Source organism: Solanum dulcamara, chromosome 3 (genome assembly GCF_947179165.1).
Source record: "Solanum dulcamara chromosome 3, daSolDulc1.2, whole genome shotgun sequence".
NCBI classification, from domain to species: Eukaryota; Viridiplantae; Streptophyta; class Magnoliopsida; order Solanales; family Solanaceae; genus Solanum; species Solanum dulcamara.
Window position 1 is genome coordinate 2,160,655 of NC_077239.1, and position 12,138 is coordinate 2,172,792.

General features: G+C 28.8%; 2 protein-coding genes across 2 annotated transcripts; both read left to right on the top strand.

Annotated features, from left to right (window-relative positions):
* Nucleotides 1-2,556: 2,556 nt before the first annotated feature.
* On the top strand, nucleotides 2,557-4,378 carry LOC129882120 (uncharacterized). Its single transcript, XM_055956278.1, has one exon. The coding sequence runs from the start codon at nucleotides 2,590-2,592 to the stop codon at nucleotides 4,324-4,326; it is 1,737 nt and encodes a 578-aa protein (XP_055812253.1). The 5' UTR covers nucleotides 2,557-2,589; the 3' UTR covers nucleotides 4,327-4,378.
* Nucleotides 4,379-9,298: 4,920 nt separating this feature from the next.
* LOC129882124 (F-box/kelch-repeat protein At3g23880-like) lies at nucleotides 9,299-10,537 on the top strand. The gene has a single exon (XM_055956284.1). The coding sequence runs from the start codon at nucleotides 9,387-9,389 to the stop codon at nucleotides 10,470-10,472; it is 1,086 nt and encodes a 361-aa protein (XP_055812259.1). The 5' UTR covers nucleotides 9,299-9,386; the 3' UTR covers nucleotides 10,473-10,537.
* The last annotated feature ends 1,601 nt before the right edge of the window (nucleotides 10,538-12,138 follow it).

The window sequence follows — 12,138 nt, forward strand, 5'->3', positions numbered from 1 at the left end:
CTTCTTGATCAGCGAATTCTGAAAAAACTAGACCCTTCCAATCCAAACAAATTAAACCATGATGTTCCTTCCAAAAATCCCTCACAATCTAGCCTTAAAAATCATTAAAAACGGAGTTCAAATGATCAAGATACAATCTTCTAAAATTTCACACAATTTCAATCCGAAAATGGCCAAAACAGTAGCTAGATTCATAAATTTACCTCATACGAAGCCTCCTTACAATTTATATTAGACAAATAAGGGCCTTCATAAATGATATTAAATTAAATATTATATATATATATATATTAATTAATAAAGTTACGTTCTTACTAATATTATAAAAAATAATTGATTTATATTTTAATTAATTAATCGTAGAAACTAAACATACAAGATTTCTTTGAACATCATGAAATGCATGTTTGACAAAAATATTAATATTTATAAATATAATATCATAAAATTATTAAAATATTTGACAAAAAGATGATCTATCAGTCTACTTAAAAATAAATGGCTTGCAACGTGAAATATCAAATTAATACTACTAAAATAAATAAAATCGAAAATATAACATAAGTTCTAAATTCAAAATAAAATTTTAAACATAATACTACTCTTATGTAAACTTTCAACATAACACACATAAATATGATTTAAAAGAAAAGAAAAACATAAATCTGCAACTTTATTCAACAGTGACTTTTACTTTAATTTAAAAATTCGAATACTAGCAAAATTATGCTAATGAAAATAATAAACATAGAATAAAAAAAGTAATACGAAAAATTACATGGAATCAAATGAAGTAAAGATTGAGAATGAGAAGGAAAAGAAATTTAAATAGTAAAAAATATATTTTTAGAAAATATTAAAATGATAAAGATATTAAAAATTAAAAAATATTAATAAAAAATAAATTAAAATGAAAAAAAATAAAAATAGAAATAAAAAGATGAAATTAAAAAGTAATTAACTTATAATTACACCATGTAATTGCACCAATTTACAACCACCCTTAGGAATTGTAGAGTATAATTACCCGTGCCAATTACACCCAATTACCTGTTGACCAAGTAGTTACATGGTCAACCAAATATGCCAGATAATGTAATTACATCCAATTACACCAAATCTAATTACCAGGATGACTTTTCAAATAGGCCCTATAAGTTTTTCATCGGATATTTTCTATTTTCTATTTTCTATTTTCATTCGCACAAATATGGAATAATTTTGCTCGATAAAGTTAAAGATGATCACATCACTAAATATTTTTATGTTGATGATTAAATCACATATCAAATCTCGTTATAGGCTTTAGGGGGAATATTTACAAAAAGTGTTAATTGCTATTAAAAAATATATTTAATGATAATTAAGCTATTATCGTTAATTAATTATCGCTAAAGATCTATCATAACATTTATGATGTAGTGTATTTGTGCAAATCACCCTAAAGCAAAAGCTTTAATAATATAAAGGCACATTTAATTATTTTTTTCAGTCTTCTTGACAATTGGCAACCAAAAAAAATCATTTTAAATTTGACTTGTAATAAAATATCTAAAGAGTATCACCCAAGCATGTTTCATGATTTTTTTGGTAGTTGGGAATATTAATCATGGGGGTGGCCCAAAGGAAATTTATACCAAAGTTTACATCAAATTATATTAACGTACCATAGTTAAATTAAAAATAAAGATGAAAATATATACTTATCATTTAATTATGACAAAGTGATAAGATTATCGATTCATTCTATCAATGAAATTTACGGAGAACCATGAAATTTGAGTTGAAGTTTCATCAAAAACAAAAGTACTAGTAGGCGATTTCTTTTTATCTATCCAAACTTTGATTGATAGAGCCATTCGATATCTATATTGGTAAAAAATAGCAAATATTCCATAGAAATAGCAGTAGATATCACCAAAAAAGTTATGAATTCATCCGAACAAAATAGCTTTAATCCTGGCCCCATATATATATGTTAACATGTTCATTAAATAAGTACATATAAACATATCAAATCTAATATTACTTTTGTTTCAAATTAAATATCACTTAGAAATTGAAAACAATAATTAGTAATTGCTTCCAATTATACTCTTATATTAAAAAGTCATTTCTTCATATTAATGTTCAATTCTCAAGAAATATCTACTAATAAATAATGGTAATTTTTTTTTGTTTTTCACCTGGTATCCGGAGTCCATGGAGCCTCGATTAAAGGGCCCATTCGGGGTGACTCTCCCAACAAGATTTTCTTCATATCCAGGGTTCGAACCCAAAACATCTAGTTAAGGGTGAAACAGTCTCATCACTGCATCACAATTCATGTTGGTAAATACAGATAATTTAGTAAATAATACATTATATTTATTATTTCCCTTAATGGACGTGAAAAGAGCTAAAACAACATTTATTTTGGAACAGAGAGAGTAAATCAAATGAATCGTGATAAAATTCTAATCTCAAACCAATCAAGTTTAAATCTTGAATTCGCTTCGTGTGTGGAATATATATAAGGAGACTTTCAGCATTGTGAGGTAATAAGACAGTAAATTATCTAACCAAGAAAGAAACATTTCTTCCAGCATAATGGAGGGGTGTTTTACAAGTTTTGATCAACTTCCAGAAGATATAATCATGGAGATATTATCAATCTTGCCTGTGGAGTCTATACTGAAACTCAAATCTGTTTGCAAATACTGGTACATACTTATTCAATCTCCAAATTTTATTATCAAACATTTTTTCCACAAAAACAATTATGAAATTCCTTTTGTTCATCTCTATTTCTTTGATACTAATCAATTATCTATTTCAATTGATGAATACCCTTTGCTTCAAGATTTTTACTTGCACAAATCCACTTCTTTAAAGCCAGTAATTGGCCCTTTGAATGGACTTTTTTTTGTGCATAATCTTGATAAGAATGAAATGTCTATGTGGAACCCTGTAACAGAGGAAATCAAGAATATAATAGTACCAAGTCTACCTTTTTATCCTTGTTTTAGTGGTTTGTGTTGTTCGGACTCTTCAAAAATGTTGCATCACTCGTGTGAGATCCTCCAGAAATGCATTGTTTCTGGAGGTTCCGACATGCACCCGTCAATATTTTTGAAGAGTCCAAGCAACATAGATTTTAGCCTATGTTGTTCGGACTATCCAAAAAGGTTGTCGTATCTGTGTCCGAATCTCAAGAAATGTGTTGCTTCCGGAGGATCCGATACGCAGCCGTCGACATCATGTTGCTCAGTCTCTCCAGAAATGTTGTTGCATTCGTGTCAGATCCTCCAGAAATGTGCTTCTTTTTCTTTTGGAGGTTTTGACATGCACCCTTCAACATTTTTGAAGAGCCCGAACGACAATGATTTCAGGCTATGTCGTCGTTTGGACTCTCTAGAATTGTTGCCGCACTCGTGTCAAATCCTCCAAAAATGTGTTGCTTCTCGAGATTCCGACACACACCCGTCGACATTTTTGAAGAGTCCAAGCAACAATGATTTTAGTTTATCTTGCTCAGACTCTACAAAAATGTTGCCGTACTCGTGTCGGATTCTCCAAAAATGCGCTTCTTCTGGAGGTTCCGACACGCACCCGTCGATATTTTCGAAGAGTCTGAGGTCTTATTCTCATCATTTTGGATTTGGAATGGACCCTTTGAGTAAAGATTACAAAGTTGTATGGATAAGGGATTTATTTTGGCAGGAAGAAACATTTACAAGAAGTGCATCCGCTGTTGTTTCAGTTTATTCACTAAGTACTAATTCTTGGAGGCATTTTGAGGACAAAACATTTTTGAGTAGTCATATAATCATGTCATATTTTGATTCATACCTTGATGGATTTTATTACTGGAAGAAACTCGACGACAAACGACGTTGCGAAATTCTTGTATTTGATTTTAGAAATGAAGATTTTCAAGTGATACAAACTCCAGATGTGTTCAATTCAAATTTAGGAACACTTGGTTTGTATGATGGTTCTGTTTCTATGTTGTTTCATTATCTTGTTCAAAGCAAGACATGTATTGAGATTTGGGTGATGGAAAAGTTTGGATTTTGGACTAAAAAATTGGTTCTTGAATCCACTTTGATTGTTAAAAGACCAATTGGATATGGTGTCAATGGGGAGATTTTTCTTGAAACCACAAGTTCAAATCTTGCAATGATTGATCCAAGAACACAAGAGATTGTTAAGTGTCTTGGACCAATATTGGGAAATGGTTACTCTTTGCAAGTTCTTGTTTACAAGAAGAGCTTAGTTTCCATCAAGAAATTGACTACTTGTAACTTAACCAAAGGTCTCACGTTCGAGCAGCTGGGTATCTAAGTTAGTCAGAAGGGTAAAGCGAGTATCAGACACCGCGTGAGGAACAAGGCAATTTTTTTTTTTTAAAATTGCCATGATTGATCCAAGAACACAAGAAATTGTTAAGTGCCTTGGACCATGGGGAAATGGTTACTCCTTGCAAGTTCTTGTCCACAAGAAGAGATTAGTTTCCATCAAGAAATTAGATAGTTGACACTTAACCAGAGGTCTCGGATTTGATATATGATAATGGAAAGATTTCTGGAGGTAAGGAGTGCTTCCTCCTTTAGTGGATGTTACACAACACGAATCTAAATGAGTCAGAACAGTAAAACGAGTATCGGACACCGGGTAATCTGAATGGCTATTCTTTACAAGTTTTGTTTACAAGTGGAGTATAGTTTCCATCAAGAAATTGACTAGTAGTAACTTGAAAACATGTTATGTACTCTTTCTATGGCTATTCTAATATTTTTTTATTTTTTTTGCAAGAAGGCTAAATTTCCATATATGTCCTTGTATTTTGGAATATTAGCATGTTTGTTTGATAATCGAAAAATTCGTAAGAGTCAACACATACGATCTTATAATAGGCCCACTTTTATTCCTCACAATTTAAATATTAAGCTTTTTATCTGCGATGAAGTTCGACTAAGAGACTTGCCTCTAGCTCATATAAATCATGGTACGCTCTCCTCAATAAACCAAATTTAAATTATTGATCAATAGTTTGAATTAGTTAGTAAATAAAAACATGTTTTCATAGCATTAGCCAAATTGTGAAAAAATGAAAGTCAAAAGAAGAGTTGGGAGAATAATGAGACAAAACAAAAACTTGAATACCTCAAAAACACAATGACACATGTTGCAAAGACCTATTTTTTAATAAACTTTTTAATTTTTTTCAATTTTATTTAAAGTTTGTTTCTTCTACGTGAAAAAGTATTTCATATTTTAAGTACATAAAAGAACACAAAAGATTGATGTTTTTTAATTTTATTTTTGGGAATAACAACGACAAATCTGCATTGATCAGAATGAGAAAGATTCGAATTTCAAAAGTTAAATGTGTTTTTTATAGCAATTTTTCATATGTTTTTAAAAGATTTTGAATTTTGAATTAGTGTGATACCAATTCATAGAAGACGTTACTATTCAAGGAATCAAATTATTTTTTAACATAATTTCTTAAAGGATATTGAATTACTATTAATTATATTATATTGTAGTAATTTTCATGTAGTTTTTAAATGAGCAGATATTATTTTTTTTAAAATAATTTGAATTTATAGTCAAAATTAAATGTTTTGATCTTCAATTTTGGATTCCGGAAATAATTTTTATTTTAAAAAACTTAACAAATTCATGTTTGAATCCACTATTAAATTTTTTAAAAATTGACTCTCAAATAGTGATGAAGGCAAAAATTTCATTGAGAAAATTCAATTTTTATAAAACAAAACAATATCAAGCTTGTAAAAGTCAAGGGGATTCATCTCTCATATTTATCATGTATTTTATTATTTTACCCTTATTTATATCATTGTAGCTTTATTATTGCCATTCAAAATTTAAATAGTGTCGTATAAATTGAGACGAAAAATGTTTAAAATGTATAATTAAAAACTCATCTACAACACAACATGTGATTTTATTTAATGCAGATTCATTCATCACTTTTTACGATGTGCTTCCCAATCTCAATAAATATTTTTATAAAAATAAGTTTGTCTGCATTGTACTTTTGACTAATTAAACATTGCAATACCTATCAAAAATTCACTAATTAAATAAGTTTTTTTTTAAAAAAAGTTTTTTGGTACTTTAAATTTTGGAAATGCAAAGTGAATATTTTATAAGAATACACATGCCAATGCTAACTAATTTAAAATTGAGATATAAAAAAAGAGATTATTTTTTTTAATTTTATGTCTTAAACAACTGACACAAATTGTATGAGAATTTGTTTATATTTGACAAGTGATTGTGAATCCAAAATTAGTAAATTATTAGGACTACATCCATTGTGTGAGGCACAATTTTATTTTATTTTGGTTGAAAAAAATGAGATTTAGTTGAATTTCCATCATTGAAAAAGCATACCATATTAATAGAGTAAAAACCATTTTTTTTATATAAATAAATTATTGAATCTTTTTTGACATACATAAGCTTTTAGTTTGTCATTTTGTATCTATAATTTAGGTATATGTATGAGGTCTTATTGTCTAACCCCTTATAAAAGTGATATGATAGAGTAAACTTATTATTTACTCTTAACTGATCATCATTTTATTCTCTTAAGTAATGATTAATAACCAACTAAATTAGTGTATGATATATGTATGCTGGCTAGTAGTAATTTTTTTACCTAAATGGTAAAATGTGTAGCTTCTTCAATATTGGAATCCTAATGAGTCCTTCTATTACGGGTTTTATTAGATCAAGCCTAGACTCACCGCATAAATGAGACAAAAAGAGTAAAAAGTTGAACCGGTTAGGGCCACGACTAGAATTGGACCGTGGCCCAAACTAGCAAGTTGGCTAGAAGTTGGGTTATGTTTTGGGCCCTCCGCTTCTTACAAAGAGCCCAAGATTCAACAAAGGGAGATGACTGGGCCAACCCTCTAAGCCCATAAACCTTTGAACTAATTAGTTGGGCCAGAAGACTACAGCCCGTTTGCGAATGCTAGCTTTATTTTATTTTAGGGAAAAATTACTTAATTACGCTTCTTTATTTACCATATTTTTCATTACTCTTATTCATTTCAAAAAATTTCAAAAACCCTTTCTTTCCATCCAGATACATTAATTCAGTAATTCAGATACATTAATTATGATTCGTAAATTATCTCTATATTTAATGTATTATGCTTTAAATATTACCTACTGACATATAAAACCCTAACTAATGTATCATGATTACTGTATTAATGTATCTGGATTACTGAATTAATGTATCCGAATTACATATTTTTAAGGAATTTTTGTAAATTACAAAAAGTTAGAAACAAATGATAATTCGTCCTTTACACTATGTGATTTAGGTAAGTTTCTCTTATTTTATGGACTAATCCATTTTAAGAGAGGGCCCATCTCCATTATTTAAGAAAAGTTCGATTTGTAGTCCGTTACAAATGTTATTTTAGTAATATAGTCTTTTTTATCAAACAAATTGCACATACAACCTATTTCCATAGAGCCATTTAAGGTGCAACAATATTTTTAGAAAATTGCATTTGTAGCTAGTTAAAGGGTTTTAACATTAAAATCACCATTGTTATAAGTTTGAAGAACTGAGTTTTGAACTATGAATATGGAAATTGAGACTAAATTAAGTGGATATTATTGGAAAAACTTTAAAACATTGACAGGATAATTGATAGTTCAAACTTTAGAAAAAATACGTTTAGTTTCAAAATATGTATGTTTAAAATTTCAAACACATACATGTTTAAAGTTTGGCGTTTACAAGTCAAATTTCAGGTACGATTATCGAAAGTTTACTTTGGCAAGCCAAGCAAAAATGTTAGAAGTTTGGCCTTGGCAAGACAAACTTCTAGAAAAATGTCGAAAGTTTTCTATCAGACTTTCAATGCGATATTTTTGCAACTTCAATCGTGTATGCTTCAAGTTGATTCCAAAGTAAGTTAAAATTGTAAATTTGTATGTACTGCGACTATAGCTTAAATAGTAGTCCCCAAATCAAGTATCTATGGACTCTTTTTTTTTTTTTAATTACGGAAGATCGATAAAATATAATATAAGAAACCATACATAATATATATATATATATATATATATATATATATATATATATATATATATATATATATATATATATATATATATAATTTATAATTTTTTTCTTCCATTCAAATTGTGCTAGTCATAAGTGGTCATTTTCTAAACATGATTTCCAAAAAGAAAAAAAATTCCATTCTATTTTCACACAAAGTTTCCACACGTCTGATTAGGTGAACACTATGTATATGGTCCATAGTAGAAAAAATGCTAGATGATAAAAATATGTAGCCTTCAACATTAGTTTAGAATAGATCTATTGGATATCCTAACCAAAGGACAAGTGGCCAATTAATATAAAGACTTTATAAAGTTTTTGTTAAAGTTTTTGAATATTAGCTCTTATAATAATCCTTTTTTTTAATTTATACTTTAATCTCCTTGTTCAAAGATGTTTACCTCCATATATTCTTGTTAACCTTTTGGAGTATATCTTGAATTCATGTTGGAAAAAAAAAGCAAGAAATATTCCCATTTGAATTATACTATTAACCAATTCTTAATTTATTTTTAACCAAAGTCTTAATTAACTTAATTAACAAACTTATCTCTATTATGTCATCATGATGAAGTGTTAGGTAAGAATCATGTTGCTTCTTCTTAATTATTATAATATTCCCCATTTTGATAGGTAAGTTGACAAGGTGGGACATGACTTACCTTGAAAAACCTATGGCTATCATAAACACACATACAAATATGGTTTTAAGGTATATAAATTGTTAGTGTAAATAGTGTTTTAATAATATTAGATATTGATATATCTTCGATTTATAAATTTGAAAATAAAATAGACTACCTACTAAAATAAATGAATATGGCTTGATAGTGTGAAATTTTCTTAAAGTAATGGCCTAAATAATGTAGGTTAATTTTATGTATTGACAGTGTAAAAAAAATATTAACATGATCAAGTTACGCTAGATAATTTTGAGTAAATCTCTCGATAAATATTACTCTCATATTTTTTGGGGAAAAAATAATGAATAACTTATTATCGCAGATTAAAATTTTCAAATAGCTTTTTTGTTTTCACTATCAGTATATATAATTTAAATAGATTTATATATGAGGTTGGAATAAACTTAGAGACCTATGGCTGATATTCATTTCACACACACATGTATATGTGTCAAGTGTGTGCATTAATTTGTTTTTGTATATATATACACACATATACATGCCCCTAAAAAGTAACTCTCCCTATCTTCATAATAGTTTTTCTTCTTTTTCCCTTTTCTTTACTTTATAGAAGAATTTGAAGGTTCAAAAAACAAATGGTGCAAAAAACAAATTTTAGTGATTTATCAGAAGATTTAGTGATGGAGATTTTGTCAAGATTACCTGTGAAATGTCTCTTACAATTCAAGTGTGTCAACAAAAATTGGTATGTTTTAATTGAAAATCCATTTTTTATCCATAAACACCTTTGCTACACAAAAAATCCTACAAGTTATTTTGTTCATCATTATTTTCTTGATACAATGAAATCTGGTTTCACTTTGTTTCATCATGATGAACAAAACAAATTAATTCCAAAATCCCATTTGTACCAAGATGTTTTAAACACATCTACTCATTTATGGCAAATTCTTGGTTCATTACATGGTTTATTTTTGCTTTACAATGATCATGAAGATGTAGCAGTATGGAATCCTTCTACTAATGAGTTTAAGCCTCTACCCATTTCACAACCCCTAAATTGCCCTTCATTTAGTTTGTCTTCATATAAATTCGGTTTCGGGATTGAGCCCTCGAGTGGCGATTATAAAGTCGTTTGGATGAGAGATTACTGGGACGTAGACTCAGAAGAGTGGCATTCGCCTACAATTATTTCAGTCTATACGTTGAGTATGAATTCCTGGAGAAATTTTGAGGAATTCAACGTTTCTAGTCGCCAGGTGATTAAATCAAGTGGTAACACATATTTGAATGGATTTTACTATTGGAGGGCATGTAAAAATGATAAAATCTTTGCATTTGATATGAGCAATGATAAGATTGTTGAAATTCAAACACCAAAGTCATTTGTATCCAAACAAGGGGATTTATCATTGTTCAATGATTCCATTGCTATGTACATTTATGAGCCAATAATTGTTGGTAGTGAAACAAGTATTGACATATGGATAATGGTGGAAAATGGCTATTGGACTAAGAAAGTGAGAATTGGCCCTTTTTTAAATATCAAGAGGTCACTTGGATATGGAAATAATGGGGAAATTTTTCTTGAAGTTGTTACATGTCAATTGGACATATTTGATCCTTGTTTAAATAAAACTAGAGTTCTTGGCAAGCAAAAAAGTGGCTACTCCTTGCAAGCTTTTGCTTACAAAGAAAGCTTAGTTTCATTAAAAAAATAATAATTCATCTTGTAATTTAGTTGGTTGTTGATAAATGATGATGATGGCTGTCATTGTAATTTCAATTTTTAGTCCACCACTTATTTACTTTTATTTGTTTATTTATTTATATCCCCTTTATTCATTCAAGAAAGCTACTAGGTAGTTATAACATTATGTGACTTTGAGGCATAAAAAATTACACATTTCATCGAGTTAATTGACTACGTGATCCATTACAATTTTTTTTTTAAAAAAAAGTTATATCAATTTTTTTTCAAAGATTTTAATCTTTTAATACATAAGAGATCTGCGAACAATTTTTTTTATTATTATTGAAACTCTTCTATTTAAATTAGGGAAAAGGTGTAAATATATCCCTAATTTTGTAATTTAGAATTAATATATTTCTCGTCAAAAAAGTGATTCGCTTATATCTCTATTATTACATAAATGATGTAAATATATCTTTTTTCGGATGGGGAAGTGAAATATCAATTTATTATCAATAGAGATAGTATATAATGGAGTGATAAATACTATTTCATCCTTAACTAGATGTTTTGAATTCGAACATTGATATACATAAAGCAATTTACGAAACTTTCCGACGCAAATTTAAATTTTAATAGTACCTCAGTCCACAAAGAAAAGCTACTTAATTTAAAAAAGAGAAAATACATAAAGACACAACTGTAGTTGTCCCGTTTTTTCAAAAAGGCACAATAACTTTGCGGGCGTCCTATTACCTCCCTGAACAATTTTAAAGTAATACTATTGCGTCATTTTTCGATCAACCCCACTTTTTTAAAAAAAATGATGTCACGCACCAATTATTAAGTGACTCGTGTTAATTTAATTTTAATTTTAAGTCTTTCTTTATTTTTTTTCTCTCTCTTACTTTTTGATTTTCCCCCTACCCACCCCACGTTCGAGCCCCTCCCCCAATTTTCTTTCTTTCTTCTTCTTCACCTCTCACCCCCACCCCCACCCCCTACGTCCAAACCCTCCTCTATTTTTTTTCTTCTTCAATCAACTTTCTTTTTTCTTAATGACACATTAATTAATATTATAGATAAAAAAAATAGTGAAGTAAATCATAAAAGTGGAGGAAAAATTTAAAGTTTTTGTCGTCGAAAAATATTTTTTCGGATAAAATGGTGACTAGTAATGATCATCTCCCTCTTCATTTTTTCCTTTGACATTTTATTATCTTTTCATCATCTTTATCAAAAAAATTAAACACCAACGACGAAATTTATCACCAATGTAGTGCAAAAAACATCTCTTTGTCGTCAAAAAATGCCTTTTCAGCGGATAAAATGGTGATCAATAGTATCCATCTCCCTCTTTATTTTTTCTTGTCATTTTTATTACCTTTTCATCATTCCTATTAAAGAAAATCAAACACGACAACGAAAATCGCTATCAATGCGTTGAAGAAGACCGAAAAAACAAAGAATTCAATAGAAAATAAAAAATAAAAAAAAGTAATGAAATGATTGATTTTGGAAAGAAAAAACGTTGTTCACGCGAGTCAGCTGTGTGTTAACAAACGCTGGGCTATATTGGATTAAAATGAACTATTTACAAAAATATTAAATAGTTTTGTGGGATAATAGAGCACACACGAAATTAAAGTGTCTTTTTGAAAAAATGGGACAACTTCAATTATGTCTTTATGTAT

Bases quoted from the DNA above. Each gene is read 5' to 3' on its own strand.
- LOC129882120 (XM_055956278.1), top strand. From the start codon at position 2,590: ATGGAGGGGTGTTTTACAAGTTTTGATCAACTTCCAGAAGATATAATC.
- LOC129882124 (XM_055956284.1), top strand. From the start codon at position 9,387: ATGGTGCAAAAAACAAATTTTAGTGATTTATCAGAAGATTTAGTGATG.